The 20,489-nt window shown below is 52.9% G+C and overlaps 1 protein-coding gene across 2 annotated transcripts in view; it reads right to left on the reverse strand.

Annotated features, from left to right (window-relative positions):
- The window catches only part of LOC139054232 (fibroblast growth factor 17-like), a 108,943-nt gene extending 88,697 nt beyond the window's left edge, over positions 1 to 20,246 (reverse strand). Inside the window, exon 1 of one of the 2 annotated variants that reach the window (XM_070530939.1) lies at positions 19,442 to 20,246. Coding sequence is in view for 1 of the 2 variants with exons in the window: in XM_070530937.1 (XP_070387038.1) it covers positions 19,442 to 19,455 (14 nt within the window). In the remaining variant the exon portion in view is untranslated. The remainder of the gene's footprint in view (positions 1 to 19,441) is intronic. The other variant, XM_070530937.1, reaches the window with a different exon arrangement.
- Positions 20,247 to 20,489: the final 243 nt, after the last annotated feature.

A 20,489-nucleotide genomic window follows, 5' to 3' on the forward strand; every position in this document is an offset into this window, starting at 1 on the left:
ATTCGGAACACTTTTAACCCACTTTACACGGTGACGCACGACGAACTGGAGATGAGACCCACGTCAAGTTGATAAGTCCCGCGGTCAGACGAAGCAGCAGGTAACTATCAAGGGCGCATGTGTTCAGAGCACTCAGCAAAATGGGTACAGCACTCTGCGAGCCCGAATCGGCCTCAACTAACCGGGTGTCGCATTCGCACAAATGTTCGCAGTGAAACAGTCAGTTACATTGAAACCGCATATCGATACCATGATCCGTCGCGTTCGTGCAAAATTGCAGATGGTTGGAGTCCGAGACGTCTCGTGCATCTTGTACCAGCGTCCTTTCCTGTCTAGTCATATCTATATATTGCGATATTTTTTTTCCCGCTACAAAACACGGTGAATTGCACGGCCAGCGCATGGACACACATCGGTTTCCGCTGTTTCAGCCACCGAGGTCGCTTTTCTCGTGGTTTGTCTCTGCGGCGATGGGAATCCTCACGCTCCGCAATAAAAGCGTTCGTCATCAGAAGTACGACCAAAGGCTCGTAAATTCGTCGTCTCATTAGTTGACGCCAGGTGCAGATTGCAAAACGGCGCAGCAGCCCGTCCTGGTGTTAACAGCGCAAAACGCAGACGAAAATACATTTCTTGTACCTCCGGCCCTTTTCAATAAACCACGATGGAAAACCATCAAGCCCAAGCTGCTATTCTAGCGAAATGCACAAGCCCGGTTTCAGCAAGACAAGAGTATTGCGAGCGGCGCACCCAGACGGCAGCGCAGACAGGAATAACGGAAGGAAGCGTGAGCAAAAGTGGCGTTTCATTAAAGTCAAAATGGAATGCGGATGAGCTTCGAAGGGCGTGGAAGAGCATGGTTGCGGTCTTTATTATTTTTTTTTTTACTGCAGAGCGCAAATCTCGGCTAACCACTGCAGAGTAGAAAGTCAAGACAGCGCTGTCTTCGTCTGCTTTGGGGCAGTCGTCACTGCTTAGTCGACGGCTCGCACCTGAACCATCACGCCCTTCTATCTCACCGGCTACAATTTGTAAATTACAATATTTGCCGCTAAATAATTAGTTTAAAGAATTGAGTATATAAAAATTTGTTAATTCGTGAATCATGCATGGATTTCGATTTCTCGTGCAAGTAAGGTCGGCCTCTTTGGGCAATCGAGCTGAAGGACTAGTACTGTGCTATCTATCTGCCACAGGTCATTCAAGAAAAAGTAGGCTTTTCAAAGAGAAAGAGAGAGAATTGACATGGGGAAGGCATGGAGGTTAGCGGGAAGAGAAGCTTCTGAGTTGCTTCGCAAAAAAAAAGAAAAGAAAAAGAACTTGCTATATATGTAGGTGCGAGGCCTGAAGATTGCACGAAGAGACGCTTCTGAAGAGCAGCTCAGCGCAACCCCTCCAGCTGATGACGTAAACTCATATCTCCTAACGCCACTCACGACAAACGCAAGTTCGAAATACTTGCAGTACAAATTGATAATGGGATAATAGCGGAATTTCGCACAATCGATGCCTTCTCCTGGACGCTCATAGACCAAGCAGCTTCGCGCGGCAGATACCAGACAAACGGAAAAGCAGAATTGATCTTTTCGGCCTGCACGACGAAAAGGACGAAATGACAGCAGGTATAATCCATCACCACTTGCCCATCCCGTGTCAATGTAACATTTTCACATTATATACGGCGTGAGCGAGAGAGAGAGAGAGAGAGAGAGAGAGAGAGAGAGAGAGAGAGAGAGAGAGACTGGATTTTTCAATGCCGTATTTAGAAGGATGAGTAGAACAAATTCGCGGTTATCTTCTGCTTATTTGCTCAACAGTCTCTCGGCCGGTGGACCGGCTTCTAAGGACTGTCTGTCTGTCTGTCTGCGTGCCAGAGAGAGAGGGGGAGAACGAGAGTACTGCTGTCTGTCTGTGAAGATTAAGCATTTACTTACAGAGATACAAAGAGAGATGTTGGAGGAAGGAAAGGAGCAGTGAGCGATGATCCTGAAGGGAAAGGATCGTGTACATTCATGGATGCACAGTTGGGTTCTTATAGTCTTCTGATAGTGGTTGGCTATCGACGGGCTCATTCGAAGAAACCAGATTGTCGCGCGCACGCGCGACATCTGGGTTGCGGACTGGTGAACGCGACACGTAAGGGAATCTGGTGCATCTTACTTGTTTGTTTCGCTTTCAGCTGGGGATGCATGCAGAATTTCATTTTGGGGACATACTTATGCAGACGCCATTGGTATCGGTATGGTTGGCTCCAGAAGGTCGAACGTTGAGTATAACATGGGATAGAAAAAAAAAAGAAGAAACACGCAAGAAGGGCGCACCAATGTAGTGAACGGAACGGCACGGATCGCCAGGACTCTCATAGTTCACCGATGACTTCAGGGTAAGAAGGTGAAAAAATTTTCCTACATGCACGCTGAACATATCATTAAAAAAGAAACTAAAGAACGGCTAAGTGCAGGAGGCGAGGTCACGTACAATAGAACAACCACTCGGTGACACGCACGAGCGAAAAACAGCCGCGGGCGCACACGAACACAGGAGCCAAACTCGCAGCAGTAGATTCTAAGTTTGCCAGCTGTAGCTTCTCCAGCGAAGTGCCCGTCGAGTTCCTTTTATTTTTGTTTCGATCGGCTAACAAGGCAGCAGGCCTGACGGCGCTGAAGCACACTGTCGACAAGTGGTGATGGCGAGCGCGTGCATGACTCCACGACTTTCCAGGAACACGGCGCGACGCCAGGGAGGTGGCAGCTGCGGCAGCAGGACCGCGGCCGTAATGAATGGACACCGCCGGAGGCCAGGTAGTAGACGAGCAGCGCGGCGGCCGGGCGCAAAGAAAGGCGGCGACACACACATACGAGAAGGGGAGGTGTTCGCGCGCCCGGGGGCCCGCGGGGGAGGAGATCGCGCCCTTTTCTGCGGAAGCATTCCAGGAGCAGGTCGAGAGCCCACCCGCCCGTGCCGCCACGTCCCGGCGGCAGCCATCGGCAAACGCTTCGCTTGCCGGCGCTTGTTTGAGCGGCGGCCGCCGCGGGAACTGCCTCGGGAGGTTACCGCGGGTACCTTTCGGGAGACTCTTGCCGGCCGACCGCGAAGCGAGGCCGGCTGTACTGCGAGGCCCGGTACGCCGCCGGTGTGTCTGTCGGAACGGCGAGCACTACCAGCCGACGGCCGCTGCGTGGGCCCACCGCTCGGACACACGCCCTGCCAGGATCCATCCAGGCGGCGGCCGCAGGCTTTGGGCTCCCAATAACACGGCGTGCGCGCCAAATGGGACCGGCGCGCGCAAACGAACAAGACAACGGCCTTGTCGAGAAATGCACACGAGCAAACAATAGCGCGCCTCTGTTGACTCTGCAATCGCGTCCGTCTCGCGCAACAACTCTCCCCTAACGTCGCAGTGGCGTCCGCGGCTGCCATGTGTACCCCTTCGCTGTGTCTCCAAGGTTCTCCCCCCTCCGGCGTGGAGCGCGTAATCCGTTGTTACGGACCGCGCCAACGACTCGTGGGGCCTTCTGGGGATCGGTGTTTGCTGTCTGCGAGCAGAACAAACGCGCTGCTCGCGACCGCTTCGACATGCACCTTGCACATGGCGTAGCTGGGCCACGCTGGCGCCTCTTGTAGCTGCTGTTCGGTCGTCGGGATAACACCGCAAGCACTGAGAATGCCGACTAATAAATCACGTAACAGCAAGAGCTTCCGCTAAATGCTTTGCCGGCCATCGCCAACACGTTCGTCGCTATGAATCATGACGCCGCCCAGGTGTTCGGAGTCTCGTTACCGCAGCCTTTAACGAAACACGAAATAATAAATATACGCGTGTTGACGATTCTTATCAGTGGAAAGAAAAGTACTTAATGCATACATTGTGCATGGCACGATCGGCTTGCAGTAGGCAGGTGCCTCGAAAATGAAGCCGAGTGCATCTCTCCTTAAGTGGAATTTTCGCCTATGCGAAAAGTTAAAGAACCGGAACCAACGGCGCAAAAAAAAAGGAAAGAAAAAGCGATTAGATAAACGATGAACCCAGAAACAAGTTTGCTGTGTGTCGACCTTTTCTTTTTCCACCTTCGTTTGCTTTCTTTCCGCATGACTGCCGACATTGGCTGACAGCCAAGTTATGCACTTTTCTCGTCTTCTCCTCATTACGTGCACATAAACTCCTCCCATGATAGCACGCAAACATCAAGCTACGCCACCATAACTTCCAGTGTAGTTAAATGTCACAAGGCTACGGGTAACGAGAAAAAGAAAAGCATGTATGAAAGAGTAGAGAAAACTTAAACAACGAATCAGTCTCCGCCCTACCCCACCCCCATTTCATTTTATTTACTTTCTTCTTTGCTAAATAGACTGAATTATTTTCGCCAATCCTGCTAACGCCTTCGTCTGAACGTCCCTTCCATGTATTGCGAAAGTCATCGGAAGGCGTACGTATACAGAGGCAGAAATAACAGCGGCTCACTTGAGACGTTGGCAGAGCTTGCACAACGGGGAGGAACACGTCTTAGCCCACGGACGAGCAACGTGACGGTGCAGCCATTGTCACCTTCCTCCGACGGGGAGGAGGCCGTGCCTGGGAAAGCGAGGATTAGAGCGAAGGCATGCGCTATGGGAAATTCCCTGCGCGCATGTTCCCTGTCCCCTCTACCCCCACCAGACAAGGTCCCCTGGTCGGGAGAACTCTTTCATGGCGGGGCGAAAGGCAAGCGGTCAGGCTGAACAAAATTAAAGGATCACCGCAAGACGGGCGCACTTTGTAACAGCCTCCGGCGTGTAGAGTGGGTTTTTGTCGGACCCGCCCGGGGGGACCACCTCACCGCGGGAGGAGAAAAAGGACGGCCGTGCGGGGAGCAGGCGCAGCGGGAGACATGTCCACTAATGATTCTATTTCTTCGCCGGCCCAGACCATGGGCTCAAAGGCGCTCGGAAGTGCATTTAGGGCCATAAAGGGCCCCCGCTCGCGGTGAATGAGCGGATCGCGGAGGGGTTCACCTTGTCCCCCCCACCATCCTCGTCCCCCGCGGGGGGAGGGGAGGCGGCCATTTGAGTCGGGATTAGGGCTCTGGCTTGTGCCTTATTAACGACTCTTCGCATGCACGCTTCAGGGAACCCCGAGAGGCGCAAGGTGTACGCCAGAGTGCAGTGACCCTCCCCTCAAACACGGCTTGTGCGGCTCCAGGGGAGAGCCCATCCGCGTGGCACACGACGTCTGCCGCCCGTCGGGAGGACACGCCGCCGTGTGCGGGTTTCTCGTAGCTGAACGCCGCCTTCAACGAAGGCAATGCAACCTCGCTAATGGAAAGCAAAGAGATCAGCAAAAGCGGAGCGGCGCGAGGCGGGCGACGCGCAAGCCACCTCCGGCGGCGCATCGGCATTTCCCAGGGGCGGAAATTGGGAGAAGTCAAGACATTGAATGGGCGAGCCGCGTGCTGAGCGCGGCTAGACACACGGGAGCTGCAAGGTGCTCCACGGCCAACGCTGAAACGCACCGAAGAGGTTCACGCCCGACAGCGTTTTCCCCGGCCCTCTAATAAACTGCCGGTGTGCAAGCACAGCATGGCCGGCGTGCAACGAACATTTCAGGGAGGCTCAAGACCTGCAGAAAAGCTCGGGGAGAGAGGGAGAAAAAAAAGAAAGACAATATTCTACTTTAGCGTGAACTTAGCTGCGTGCCTGAAAAACGAAGCGCACAGCCAGGGCGCCGGGGAAAGTAGGCGTAACAGCAAATAAATGAACGAGAACGGGAATTCCTGGATGGCTCTCTTTGAATCATGCGCCTGTAGGCGTCCCCCAAGACGTGACGTCGCATTGGGCACCCATTACTCGCAGGCAGGCGCGCGTCCGAGCGAGGCGCCCTCGGCCGGCGGCCACGCCTTCCCGCGCGCGCGCCGGCGTCCATCCCCCGCTCGTGCCGCGAGCGCGCCCTTTTTTTCCTTTCCCGCAACACGTGGTCGGCGCGCCACGCGCCTTAGTGCGCCACGCCGGTTGCGCCTAATTACAGTCATCGGTGCTCGGGCGCACCAGCCGTCCCTCCGGATTGAAAAGTACCTGCCACGTGCCCGTAAAAGGGATTCGACCGGGAACGGCGAGCAGCCACGAACGTCGACAACGATCGCGATTCGCAAGGGCTTCAATCCGAGACGCCATCACCGAAAAAGTAACGTCACTCCCGTTTCCCCGAGACACCAGCGCGACGACAAGAGGCTGCATCCGCTGCTGGCGGCAGGTTGCCCCACGTCTGCTTGCTTGCTCGTTCGCCTGTCTCGCGGAGGCTAAATGAAAGAAGGCGTACTGACGAGAGCGAGGAAACTGCACGAAGAAAGAATGAAATGCCTATAACGGTGATGAAAGTAAGTTAGGTTTCGAAACGATATCTTTGACACAGAGAGTGATAGGAAAAAATCACAAGCAAGGAATTTGCAATAAATAAATAATGAGGCTACGAAATTTAACGCAACGCAAGCAAGAACACGAAGACATGACAACCCACGTAAATGACGCAAGCGAAATTCTTCACGTGAATCCGCTGGCTGATGAACAGAAAATGTTATTTAGAATAAGATGGAAGTGTTTCTGCATTTGGTTGCCGCATAAGAGTTGAACGTAGGTGCCGGAGTTGATAAGAGAGATTCATCAAATAAACCTATAGACGCAGGATGACCCACCGCGGAGGAAACGACCGCACACCGAAGCAACGCACCAACATAACAGGCCGAATGAGCAGCCAGCAGCCTTTGTTTTAGCCGCCGTGAGACGAGAGTAGGAACGTCGGTGATCATCTCGAATAACACGAGTCTGCGAGCGTGGTGACACGTCGACGGGCACGATAGCGGCAGGGGGTTTACCAACGCGAAAGCAGCGGCGAGTGTGACAGCGCCGCGGGCCGAGGCAGGGAACGCGAGCCGCTGCGAGGAGCGTTGCCCTTTTGGCGGCGCTGGACGCATGCGCCGGTGGCCGGGAAAAGCGAAGCCCCATCACGGGACGCCAACGTAGAGGAACACGGCGGCCTCCTTCTTCCGCTACATTCCATTCGGGCCCCGGAGAGCACGCCTCCCCCCATCGTTCTGTGGCGCAATCGGCACGGCGCCTCATCAAGCATCTCTTTTTCGCGTTCGCCCTCGGCACCAAAGGTTCGTCGGGAGAGACTCGGGAGATCTCGTTACGCCGAAAGCGGATCTCTCGCCGCGCCGCTTGTTCCCACCTTCGGCGGCTAAAAGGGGCGCAGCAACCGGCCCAGATGGGCTGCCAAGCTGCGGCGGCGCGACCTGGCCAGACAGTGGCCAGACCCCCGTCGCTTCGTGCCGCGCACCGGGCCGGACCCTTATCGCGACAGCCAACCCGTTGCACATGACGCCGCGTCCCGCACATGCGGCTTTGCCAGGAGGAAACCGGCAGGCACGCGCAACGCAGATAGGCGCTCGAACAGCAATTGTGAATGACAACAACACGCCAGCAGATGGTCGCGCCCACTGTCTCCGGGGGTGGCGCTTATTTGTGAATGGCGTGCGCACACACTCCACCGGGAGAGAGGATGCTGCCACGACTGGTGCAAATAAATGAAAGGGCAAATAAAGGCAGGACTGTTTGGCTTTTGAACCAAAGTAGGTAAACACAGGAGCGGCTCGCGGCCATTCGCGATGCCTCTAAGTAATCCGCGTGTAAGTTTGAATTGCCATGCCATTGACATGCGTGCGAGTGGTGACGTCAGTTCCCCTACAGACGTTTCTTGGGCAGCGCTCGGAGGCATGGCCATAAAACGCTTTCGCGACAAATGAAAGGAAGGGATATATAGAAAGGAGAACAACACGTATTTTGAACGGGGCCACATTCTGCTGTTGCCCAATAATGGGCTCGCGCATGGAACTGGAACGTATCTGCAGAATGGCTTTCTGCATCGCATAAGAACTGCAATTTTCGAATATTTGGCAAAATAACCCAGCACCGAACGCCGAGTGCTCGCATGCCAGCAGATGAGGTGAGACCTCGGACGACTTCCCGAGGTCGAGGATTGCGAGCCGTCAAAAAGCGACAGGGCGCGTCCGGAGCCATGACCGCGGGTTATCAGCGATGCCTGTGCGCTATCGCTGGCCATACACGGTGGACGCCGCGCATGGCGGAACAGTTTGTCTATGACAGGCTTATCTCAAAGGTGCGTAGTTGCAACGGTCATCGGCAATAGTATGTATTCTTTCGAAAGTGCGCGCACAATGATTGGAAATCATCAGCGTATCAGAAAAGGATTCGAAGGTCGTAGCGTACACAGAATGAATAGATAGAACAACAAAAGGATTTCCGCTCCACCTTGGGCTCAATCAGATGTACGTGTGTGCCGATAACCGTCATGAATGAACAGCAACAAGGCTTCTCGCGCGTGGGCAAGCCAATCAGACGACGGTTTAACCCCCGAAGCCATAGCAGCTCGCCAGGAAGGGTTTTCTGGCAGCTGCGATGACGCGCCAATATTGCGCTGCCGTCAAATAACAAACAGGAAACCGCGCCAAAAAACCACACCGGCATTCATATCGCACACGAACAGGGAACAATAAAAGAATTGCTCGCGCAGACGTGTATAATTGGACTCGTACTACGCACTCTCATCGCGCTGTTACACGAGCGTCTTTCGCTAGCTTCTCGATAGGATGAATGGGAGTAAAACGCGTAATGTTTGCCGAGGGGCGTCATACGCGAGCGCAAATGGTGCCCCCGCACATTCAGCGCACTTTTCCAATTCGGGAGGCCACACCTTGCTTGCCACCGCGAGCCCAGCTTAATGATAAAGAGCGGCGGCATCTCGCCTCCGCTGCCTTCCGTTACAGGAGGAAGCCCGCCTCGCTGCCCCTACGGCTCCGTCGGTCGGAGGGCAGCCTCGGGCTTTCCTGGTTCACACTCGGCTGCCGAGGTGCGGAGGGGGTTCCAGGTAGCGCACAGCGGGAGATATTAAAATAGTCGAAGAAACGCACTTTTTCTTTCCCCCCGGGGCTCGGCGGCGCACTCGCACGGCCCCTGGCCGCGCGAGGGAGGACAGGGTCGGCGGTGGCCGAGTGGGCCGCACCAGCGCCACGCTGGAGTGTTTACAGGCGTTTTTCGCAGGACGGGACACTCCAGAGCGCGGCGGCGGCTCGCCAAGGACGGCGCGCGTCAATGTGCCGAACGCATGCCGGCACGTGAACGGCGGCCGCCGGCTGCCAGCTGGGCTCGCGGGCGCCACCCGGGGTCAGGGGCTACGGCCGCCGAGACGAGCAGCTCGTCGCCATTCCTACAGGCAGGCGCCGAGGCGCTGAACCTTTCGATGGAACAACGTGAGCAAAAAAAAAAATCGGCGGGAAAGGGTGATGCGAACGCGTGGGCTGTATTACATCCTGCTCCGCGATGCGGCATCGGCACCTGTTTGCACAGTCAACTGATTTTCAGTGTAAATAATTAATTGAAATTATTTTAGCACCGTTTCGGTTATCATACGATGCACACAAAACAAAAAGGCTCTCAGGGGAATAAAAATAGGTCCTTGTCGCCTTTCTTCATTGCAATGAAAATAAAGAGATTTGGTCACTTTATGATGTTGACGGCTGCTCCTTTTCACATAAGAGTAACTTTTAAAAGCAATGTTACAAGATAAGAATAGACGTCAGAACTTGGGAAAATTTGGCACAATCACGCGGGAGCCACATTTTGTCATACTTCGCAGTCTGGAAACGTGCCGACATCTCTTCATTTTGACCACCCGCTTCTTTCTCTGATTGAGAACCGTCCGGGTGCGCAGATCAACGCCATGCTACAAGAGTACAACGGATCATGGCTCACAAGATAGGCTTTTTGGCAGTCAGACCTCTGTTACTCTTCGCGTCTTTTACCGGCAACGAAAATAGGAATATCTATCGGAGGTCTTCAAAGGAAGAGCGACGCTTCGACATCGTCCTCTCATAGCCTCCTTTCAACTCTTACATCAACCGAATCAATTGGCCTTCTGTTAACCCTCTGACAATTATTACTGCTTTGTTCATGCTTACACCGACGGTTCTGTCAGCAAACAATGTGCGACAGCAGCGTATGTCTTGCCAGCTTTACAAATGAAGTACGGCTGTCGGCGAGGGCGCAAGTCGTCGTCAACAACGGCAAAACTAGTCGCGCTCGCTTCCTCAAAAAGCAAGATTTATTATTAAGTATGTAAACATATATAAACATCACAAAGAGAGAAAGAAACTTGTACTATAGCACTTATCAATTGTCTCCTATAATAGACACCACTAGATTTATCAAGATTTACGAAAACACCCACGCACACGCACACACACACACACACCTGAAGTCGATAATCTGTATAGATTACTGATCTGTAGGAGAGACAGAGAAGGGAACTGTTTAAAGGAAATGTTACTGCGAAGGCAAAAGATTAGCATTTCCGCTGGTCTGAATCAAACGACAAGAGTCAGTTTTTACAAAACCCACATACCAGGCATGCCTGTTAGTGCACCGAGAGAGGGTGAAGGGATGAGAAGCGAGCACAAATTAGGTTCAAAGCTGGCTACCGATAGTAGTTATACGATAGCGCTACCTGGCTCGTGCTACCGAGTTTACCGTTGCATTCGTGACACGAGCGAGCGTCTACCAACGACGAAAGAGACACACACAGAGAATTTGCGACTCTGTGTGTCGCGCTCGGGACAACGTTTATCACGTGGTCTTATACATAAAAGCCTTGACATTTTCCTTCTTATGATGCACGCACTAGTCTGTTTACAAAGCAACATGTTTCCGTTGTTCTCCTTCGAAAGAAATTTCTCCACTCTTGAATGTCTTTTTTGTTTGAGCCTACACCCTTCACTTCCTTTATTCCCGTTTCTTTTTTTTTTTCAGATTGGGGTAGTTTACGTCCCAGAACAGCTGGAGAGCCGGCTGGGCCGAAGCCCCAAGATTCATTTCGCACAGCGGGGTACTCCCAGGCTCACTGAAGCAACGCGAAGTCGTTCGCTCTCCTTCGCCGTTGAACGTCAGATGTCCCGTGAAATGACAGCGCCGGTACAAAATCGTCGACAAGAGTTTCACGCTCACACCTTCGGCGCGTTGAATGCATTTAGTCGTGCTGCGTAGCCGATACACGAAACTGAAATTCGAGCTGTGCGTGCCCTGTATGGACATACGTCAGCGAGACGTTGCACGTTGTTTATTTGTTGAAAACTGGTCCATTGCCTCTCTCGCTTGGGTGTGTTCGAGAGCATTCAGTTTTCCTAGACAGATACAGTTACGTAAGACAACAGCATACACCATCTGAGAAGTGGTGTTTTGATAGCTATTACCATTCTAAGAAAAAAAAAACATTATTTTCAGCTGACTCTTCCGATCCATTTGAAAGACGGCACTTCAGGGCCCCACGCTGCTCGAGTTAGTGCACAGCGGTTACATTAGTTACGTTCTAGGGCATTACGAGCCAAATCAACGATCTACTTATAAGACACGCCGTAGTGGGGGACTCCGGTTTACTTTTTTACCAGCCGGAGTTCTTCAAATTTCGCCCAATGCACGGTACCCGAGCGTTTTTGCATTCCGTTCCCATCGAAATGCGGCAACCGCGGCCGGGATCGCGCCCACGACCTTGGTACAACACAGCGCAACGCCATAGCCACTAGTTCAGCTACCACGGCGGGTACACAGCAGTTCATGAGCGTTCTCGCACGTCTTGCGGAGAAGAAAATAGGCTATTTTTAAACCCATTTTAATTTTAGACGACACGAAAAACTATTTTTGTCCGCGTTTTAAGAAAACGCTCAACAATGAATGATAATTAAGCTGTAATAGTAAACTACGCTTCTGCACTAGCAAAACAGTCACCCTTGGCGCGATAGCAGGCTTATTAAGCCAGCAAATATGCCAAAACTAAAGATGGGCGGCGACTTCCCCCTACATGAGCTTCCAACGGGAGCATGCCATGATGTCATGGATTTTGATAGTGTCTACGCGGTTCTACTAAGTTGTGGATAGATACCATGATGATGTGTTTCTTGGTGCAATGTTTATAAGTAAACGACCACATTGCGTTCAAAAGGAACAAAATACTTAAAAAACCAGGCTACGAGCACTGTGCCAAAACGGCCAAAATGCATTGAAATCCGTGACGGCATACTGACGTACCGGCGATCACGTTTTCTTCGAAATTTGAAAATGGAAGTTTTGGCGTTGACTTTCGCCAGTAATCATAAGCCCCCCTCCCCCTTCTTTTTATACTCCTCCAAATCGAAGAAAATAGAATTTAACACAGGCCTCAACACACACGCACGTACGCAACAGATGTACACATATATATGAGAATCGTGTCGGGCGAGTTGGTACGACATAAAACTGTCGCACCGACTCGCCTGTTCTGCTGTCTTTGTTTGCAGCACGCTACTGAGTCTAGAAATAGTAATTTCTCAACAGACTTCGCAGCAGCGGCGCCGCTTCGCGAGAGCGACTTTCAAGGACCTTCTGCGAGGTGGGGGGGGGGGGGGGAGCGGCGTGGCGCGCGCGTGCAACAGGCCGCACCAACCCGTACTCGCCCTGCAGGCCAATTCTCTTAAACGAGCAAACACGGATCTGCGAGAGTGGTCCTGCACAAATTTAGCCGCGAAGGCGGCGCCTGACACCCCGGTGCAATGTACGCGTGACGAAAAGGCAAAGACAACAAGAACAACAACGGAAACAAAAAGACGGCATCGGCACGGGCTCTCATAACTGGGTCACCCAATGGTGGCATCGGTGTTGCACTTGCGCCCGAGGAAATGCGGTGAAAGTGGTCTCGCGCTTGGAGTCAACGCGACCGATGCACGCCACGTTTGCGCACGCGCGAGGGGTCGCGCGCCAAAGCGCCTCCTGTCACGCAACGGCTTTTCTGTTCTTCCTTACCTATAGGCTCTCTTTTTTGAATATTGTGCAAACAGCGCGAGGCCTACAGCGTCGGACGAACCCGCGAAGGAGTTGAGCTCTTCCGGACAGCAGTTACAACCGCGTATAAAGCTGTAACGCGTTCACAGCGGATATTTACACAACGTCCGCCAAGCCAGCAAGCGAGAGAAAAAGGTTGTGTATCAAATACGGTATACACACGACTGCTCCTAAACAGCCATTCACCTCGCATGTACGCAAGGGCGTGGGATGTGCCCGCTGGGTCCCATTTGATTTCATATGTTTCTCGGCGCTGACGCCGTGAAACGCTCGGGTTTCCGCGGAATCGCAGTTGGCTCGAGGGTAGGACGCTGACAAAGTTGATGGTCATTGACACATAGAGCGATTGAATGTGCCCTGACACTATCGTGCGACATTGTTTCCTCCCTGGTTAACTTCCCTGTCTTTCCCTCTTCCTTCCCCACCTGCGCCTTGCTATGCCACAAATGTCCCGAGGTGTTGTGACATGTGACCACGTTTTCAGCCTTCCCTTCGAGGAGTAGGAGCCAGACACTTTGCTAGCCGGTGCTATCAACCAAGCGTTTTTCAGCACGCACGCACGCACGCACGCACGCACACACACACACACACACACACACACACACACACACACACACACACACACACACACACACACACACACACACACACATGATATTCTTTATTGCGGTGCTGCATGACGTTAATTTCTGTCTAGGTCGAAGGCACAAGAATTTCCAACCACTTGCGTTTTGGACTCGGATCATGAAACTTTGGCGCACCAAGACTGTGCAATCTAGAGGATCACCCGCAAGGCGTGGCGAACACTTAAATAGCGATTACGATTAGCCTTATTCAAGAAATAAAAGCAGGAGTGCATGGATTTGCGGCGGGCCGAATTATGTTGCAGTGACATTTTAAAATCGGCACCGTGCCGATAATGTCTATGTTAGGAACAGTTGCACAAACAAAAAGACCAACACAAGAAAAAGAACGAAGTAGACGGAAAGAGCGCTCTTTTCGTCTACTTCGTTTTTGTTTTTTTCCCTGTGTTGGTCTCATTGTTCGTGCAACGCTTCATAACACAGTCATGCACCAACTCGCCCAGCTTCTAAACTGCCCACAATGGTTTGGAGAAGAAAAACTCCAAGGAGCTTAACGGTTGTACAGGCGTGTGAGGAGCTATTGAGACGGCTCAAAACTTTCTCGTCCGCGTGTGCAGCAGTAGGAAAATGGCCACGTGAAATGGCCGGGATGGTATAGGTCATCGACTTTTGAGATGGTATAGGTCATCAACCAAAGACCAAAATTATCTGCAGACAGCTGACCATCCACATCGTAGGCTTTAGAAAGGTATACTGCGCGCAGCCGGATGGTTCGGCTACGAAAGTGGTTTCTTGTTCGGACGGGTGAGACAAAAAAAAAAAATCAAGCGGTACATCATACGAGAAGCCCCTGTCCACGACTGCCGCACGCGGGTGCGGCACCCAAGCGTGACCCAGTGACGGCGGCCCGGGAACCGTGGGGCGCGAACCGCTGGGTCTCCCACAGGGTCGCCGGGGTCGAGCCGAGTTCCCCGCAAAGTCGGGACGCGCACGGCTGTTTGCCCAAGCTAAAGGAACCTTCGAGCTAAACCTGTGCTTCGGCAGCAGCTCCCGTGAGAGCGCTTCCCGGAGGTTGCATACGGGGAAAGCTGTACGCGCCCATGGCGATGTGCACGAGCTTGGTGGCCGTGGCGCCGAGCTCAGGCGACGCCCTTGGCCAACAGCTTAACGCTTCACGAAACAAAAGGGGTTCCCAGGAGCGGCGCGGCCCAGGTGCCCGAAGACCTTGTGGCATGCAGCTTCCGTGCATGCGGGGTTCTACAACCTTAGCGCAAGATGATCGCGCAAGAAGCCACCGTTATGCAAATTAAGTGAACTGCGAGGCTATTTCAGAGGCTGAAGTTTGTGATCGCCATCTGCCGTTATTATCCACAATGACGCGCAGGCAATTCCTGCCTGGCAGGAACTTGTAGTGGCGCAGGAACACTGATCCCTTATTTAGCGAACGTATCATAGAAATCAGTGCGCAGGAACAATCTTCATGTAGACGAGGCCCGATCGCAGCACTTGCCTCACTGTGGACCGGTACAGAGCGAAGAGATTATATTAAATTTAGCCTCGCGCAGAATTTTCCCAGATGACTCATGCTAAATCTCAAGAATTCGCTTTTCTATTACCTGGTGGTGGCAAGGAAAAGCGGATACTAACAACAAAACAGAACTTTCAAAGAAAACGAACGAGACGTAACGGCTACCACACGTGAGCCTTCTTCACCATGTTAGCGTCTGCTTTCTTTACCATGATCATCCTCGCACAGACGGATTTTCGTCAAAGCCTCCGTTTCATTTTTTGTTGTTAACTCACTGTCTTGCGCAAGCTTTTCGTTACACCTTACGCCGACGCCTATATTTTTATTTGCGATAATCACTGCAATTTTGTTCCTTGTGCATGAGTTATATAACAATAACACATCAACGGCGCCCTAAAATTTCATTCTTATTGCTGTTTCACCAGATGGGCAGAATAAAACTAGTGCTGTCGCCTACAACACTTCGCGCATTATCTTGAAATGTTTGCGCTACCCCCCTCCCCTTTCTCCCCCCCCCCCGAAGAAATCGTTCAGACAAAATGCAATCAAACCAGTTCCAGTCACCTTTTCCTTGTGCTGTTGAAGTTATTTTCACTGGTCCGAACTCTCACTATGCGCTGTTATCGATACAGCTCGGCCTTTTATGTACTTAGATTTAGCTTTGCAGTGTGCATTACTTTTTACGACTCTACAGAAGAAACCACCGCAGCCCATCAAGAAACGTACACGTGTTCGGAATTTATTTGCCAGGCTTACTATTGAGCATCTTGGGTATTTAGCATGTTTTCCCTATTTCTGCAATACGTGTACTGCGACGCTATGCCGAAGGAACTAAGCTTGGTCGAGGAAGGGGACGCTTAACTCATGCGGGGCACACGGGTTCGATAACACGCCAGAAGCTGCCGCGAGCGAATTGTGAGATACTGTTTCTGATAGCGCCGAATACCAGAATAGAGCAGATTCGCAGTCATGTACACAGAAAGCCTTCGAACCTATAAGGCCCGGAAGTCCAGAAGGTGTCGATGTGGAGCACGGGAAACGGAGTAAAGGCAGGGAGGATGGTAGGCCATAAGCGCTTGCCCCCTACCGGCGTCGACCGCGTTCAAGCACGTCTTACAAGAACTGAGCAAAAGCGTAAGTACTTCAAGGTATTTTATCTAAATAACACAAACAGTGCATGAGTTGGTGGCAGTGGTTATGTGTAGTGTTCTCTCTCCACTTCCAATGTTTGCACTACCAGGGAATACGCACTCTTCTCCGCATTGCTTGTTCCGTTTGGTTCAGCATTCTACCCTCATCCTGACCTGTGTATGCAGTTCGTGTCGGGGCGGCCACGAGCCTGTAGAATATCGGTCCAAGTATGTATTTCGGTAGTATTGAAATAAATAAAGCTGATTTTATTTGAATGCGCAGCGCGATAAGCGGCCGCAACGCGTATAAGGCCAACCTGTCAGCGGGAGGGAAGAAGCGCACCAGACCGAGACTGGCTGCAGAGCGGGCCTCCTTGCGCCCCTCGCGATAAGGACGAACTGGGTGACATAGTGTTGGAGCGAGCCCGATGCTTATCAGCATCGGTGCGACGTCGGCACAATGAGCGCAGTGCCAGAGTAGGGGATCAGTGATTGAAATGTATCCGTTAGGAGCGCACGCAGGACTCACTTCGCGACGCGCTTGCTTGTTGGTCGCCGCAGTAAAGCCCGAAGGGAAGCCGTCGATGGTCGCGACTTCAAAGGGGGCTCCGGGCCGACTCGACGTTTTACGAGGGATCCGCGCCGGTGGGTGCATCAATGGGAGCTCCACGCGTGGCCTTACGGTGCGCGGCCGGAAAGACGCAAAATAAACAAATAAACAAAAAGAAAAGCGCGTCCCATTTGTTTCAGGAAGGGCGGCCCATTAGTTTAAGCGGCCGATCCGGCGTGACAAGCAGCATTTGGGCCGCGCAGCCCGCTAGACAATCTGCAAGCATGTCACATCCATCCTAATACATGCGTCGGGATTTTTTCCCCCGGCCCGCTGTAGCAGCTGCTGTGTTGGCCCCGTCCATAACTCAGCTCGCTGAGCCTTCTCGGCTCAGCATCCCGCGGCTGCCAGGCGCCGCACCTCGTTTTTATGCTCAACTCTCGTCGCAGCTAATGATGGCATCACGGCCCGCACAGTCTACCAGCGCGGGGGCCCCAGTTATTTCTCGCCCGCACTGCCAGCGGTCGTGATTTGTTCCCGCGTGTTCTGCGAAACCGTGTTGATTGGAACGCCCAACGTGAGAGCCGCGAGCACGTCGCCCCCCCCCCCCCCCTCACCCGAGGTGCCTTATCGCGCACGCGCAAGATTAGCGTGGAATGCGAGAATAGCGCCCGGAAACCGTAAATACCTGCACGCTGATGTAAATAGACGCCGAATTGCGGCCCACTGTGACCGCCGTCACACTGCGCAACGATAACAATAACGGCCGCAAGACGAGGAAAAGCAAGAGGGCAGCAGCTCCCGAGGATAGCTCCAAGCGCGGCTCCGTACAGGTGCGAGCCACCGAAGTGGCTTTGCCCCGCAAGCAGCATCGTTGTAGGGAAGCGGCTTTTCCTTGGACCCAACGAGTTTTTCTCCGAACGCTCAGGGGAACAGCAAAACAATGGTGCCCACTGTTTGCACGTTGGACACGCGCCTTGCGCTCCCCTCTCCCCGGAGCTCCACGCCCTCAACGTGCCTCTTTCCGTTCGAGAAGAGTGCGCGTGTCTTTTCGCAGCTAACAAACATAGCGCATGTAGGTATGTCGCCCATGCGGAAATTAAGTCTCACTGCGCGGTCCCTGGTGGGCAACACCCTTTCACGCGCGGCCTTGCAAAGCGTTCGCGATGGAAACTTCGCATTCCTTAGCTTGACGCCTTGCCTGGTTACCAGTCTGTTCGCGAGAGAGAGAAAAAAAAAATAGCGCAAGCACGCAGCCGTCGAGGAATGCATCGCCACACAAGAGAGCAACGGCTGCAGGCTGCCGTCCCATTCGAGCCGGCAGCTGCGGAAGAGGCCTCCACGTAATCTTCCAATTGAAATCTGGCAGCAAGCCCGACCGTCGCACGGAAGGCACTCGCAGCCGGCCTATACGCATGCGAGGCGAGAGACAAGTTTGATTTGTGCGACGAGCCGTGACAGCGTACGGCATTGGGCTCCAATGTTCCGTATATGGAGAGGAGCGTTCCTGAACACACACACTAGGAAGAGGCGCCTTTGCGCACGGTAGACGCTCTTGTCAATATTAGCACGAGCCAATAAGGTTGGCGTGAACATAACGCACGTGCCACATGGTGTGTGTGTGAAGAAATAGTGTGAGAGTAAACTAGTACCAGTACATTTAAGCGGGTGAAAAAGCAGGAAGGATCATTTTTACAGAAATTGTATTGGCTCATGGCGCCACGGGTATGAAAATAAAATTTTAAGGAGCAAGCTTTTAGCGACCATTGATTAGAGACGGCGTCGCGCTGCTGTGCTTTACATAAATATAAATGAGCTTTCAAAAACAGTAATTCGGGGCACCGCCAGAATCGCGCAAAAAAAGAAGTAAGAAAAAAATAAATCGAGAAGTCGCCCATTCCCAAACTTTTCATTAATATGCAGTAAAGGCGAGCAGTAAAGTCTGTTTTTATTTTTATGCATTGTGCACCACACAGACATACATACGCCCGCCGCGGTGGCTTAGCGGCTATGGTGTTGCTCTGGTGGCGGAATCAAATACCGGCTGCGACAGCCGCATTTCGATGGGGGCGAAATGCGAAAACGCGCGTGTCCCGTACATTGGGGGTACGTTAAAGATTCTGGCGGTCAAATTTTGACCGGAGTTCCCCACTACGGTCTGCCTCATAATCAAATCGTGGTTCTGGCACATAAAAAACCCGGAATTAAATTCAGACATACATACAGCGCACAACGGCGACATCCGTATAGTGAAAAATGAAAAAAAAAAGAAGGGGGTGTGAGGGAGGAGGGAGCGACAGACGCAAAACGAGCACAAATCATTCTGCCGACCCGCGACAGCCGTACACCGGGGAAGGCGAGAAAAGTTCACTGTCCCGTCCGTGTCACCGAGCGGTTTCAATCGCAACAAAATGCGTCAGGGACAGGTGCAATCACTTGACGGTAAACAGATATCTTATTTTCCGTAGTCCTTTCCCTCTCCTCCGCAGAGTAACGCTTTCAATTTCAAACGATCGCAAGCCGAGGAAAGGCGTGTCGTCTGCACGTAAGACTTTCCGAAGCAAAGGCACACATTTTTCTTGTCCCTTTGTCTCGGTTAGTCAGAGAAGGGTGGAAACATTGAAAACGCGCGCAAGACTGCAAAATTAAAAATAAAAGAAAATCAAGGAAGGAAAGACACCAGGGAAGTGGAACACACAGGGAGAGAGGATGCAAGATAGCGGCTACTCACTTGTGTATAAGCATGTGGCGTTAGCGGCAAAACATCCCAGCAGATGCGTGGTCGGCAGCAGATCAGTGGACAGGGTGTCACAATCCGGCTGGCCGCGCATGCTGTGCGTGCTACTCCCCAGCGCCGAATCGAGGAGCCCGCTGTGCGCCCACTGACACTCACATCGGACGGGCAGTTTTGGGAAGTTCGCGAAGCCGACGACGCCGGTGCCTGTATCACCTCCACCTCTGGCTCTCGCGTCAAACTGACGGCGCGCGGCCGAGTCGGCCGGCGAACAGTCCGCCGCCGTACCGCGACGTCGCACGACGTCACGCTCGGCGGCGGCCAATGGGCGCTCGCCGCTCACGTGGCCCCCCTTCGGCGGCGCGCCGCTCTCACCTGGCAGCAGCAGGGCATCCCCTCGGCGCGCAGTCAGTCAGCGCCGACTTCGGGGCTTCGACTGTGGCCGGCGCGAGCTCCTGCAACCGGCGTCTCCGGAGTTCAGGGGACCGTCGGGGCTTCTTCCCCTATCCCGCTGCTTGACCTCGTTGCGCCTTTTCTGCCGGTGCCTCGGTTGGGCGCCTGCCTCATCTTACTTCGTAGGCACGCACGTTTGTTCTAAATCACTGACTGATATAAAGGAAGCTGTCCAAGAACAGGCGCACTCGTGAATTAAGGGCAGGAGTTGGGTGGAGTGGCCGCCCTACTACCGGGCGGCGCGCCGTCACCTTCGATACTCAAAATTCCCACGATGACGCAAGTGACGTCGATCACTGTTTCTGTGGGATCGATGAACTGAGCTGAGTCACAAAGAAAAAGCGCTGTGCCGCGCGGTGATCGAACTATAGCAAACGCACGGCTATTTCAATACCCTCTTGTCGAAACCATTCAGCCTGGGCCCAAACGTAGAAGTCGGCTCGCATATTAGGCTAATATTAGATTTGCGTTTAATTTTGTGACGTATGAAAAAAAAAAAGTCTTGTTCGTTTCCAGATACGCTCTTGTCAGGCAATGAAAGTGGAGTCTGAAATCCGCAAACCCCTCAAACATGACAGTCGACATCACTGCT

The sequence above is a fragment of the Dermacentor albipictus genome, chromosome 1 (assembly GCF_038994185.2).
Source record: "Dermacentor albipictus isolate Rhodes 1998 colony chromosome 1, USDA_Dalb.pri_finalv2, whole genome shotgun sequence".
Classification (NCBI taxonomy): domain Eukaryota; kingdom Metazoa; phylum Arthropoda; class Arachnida; order Ixodida; family Ixodidae; genus Dermacentor; species Dermacentor albipictus.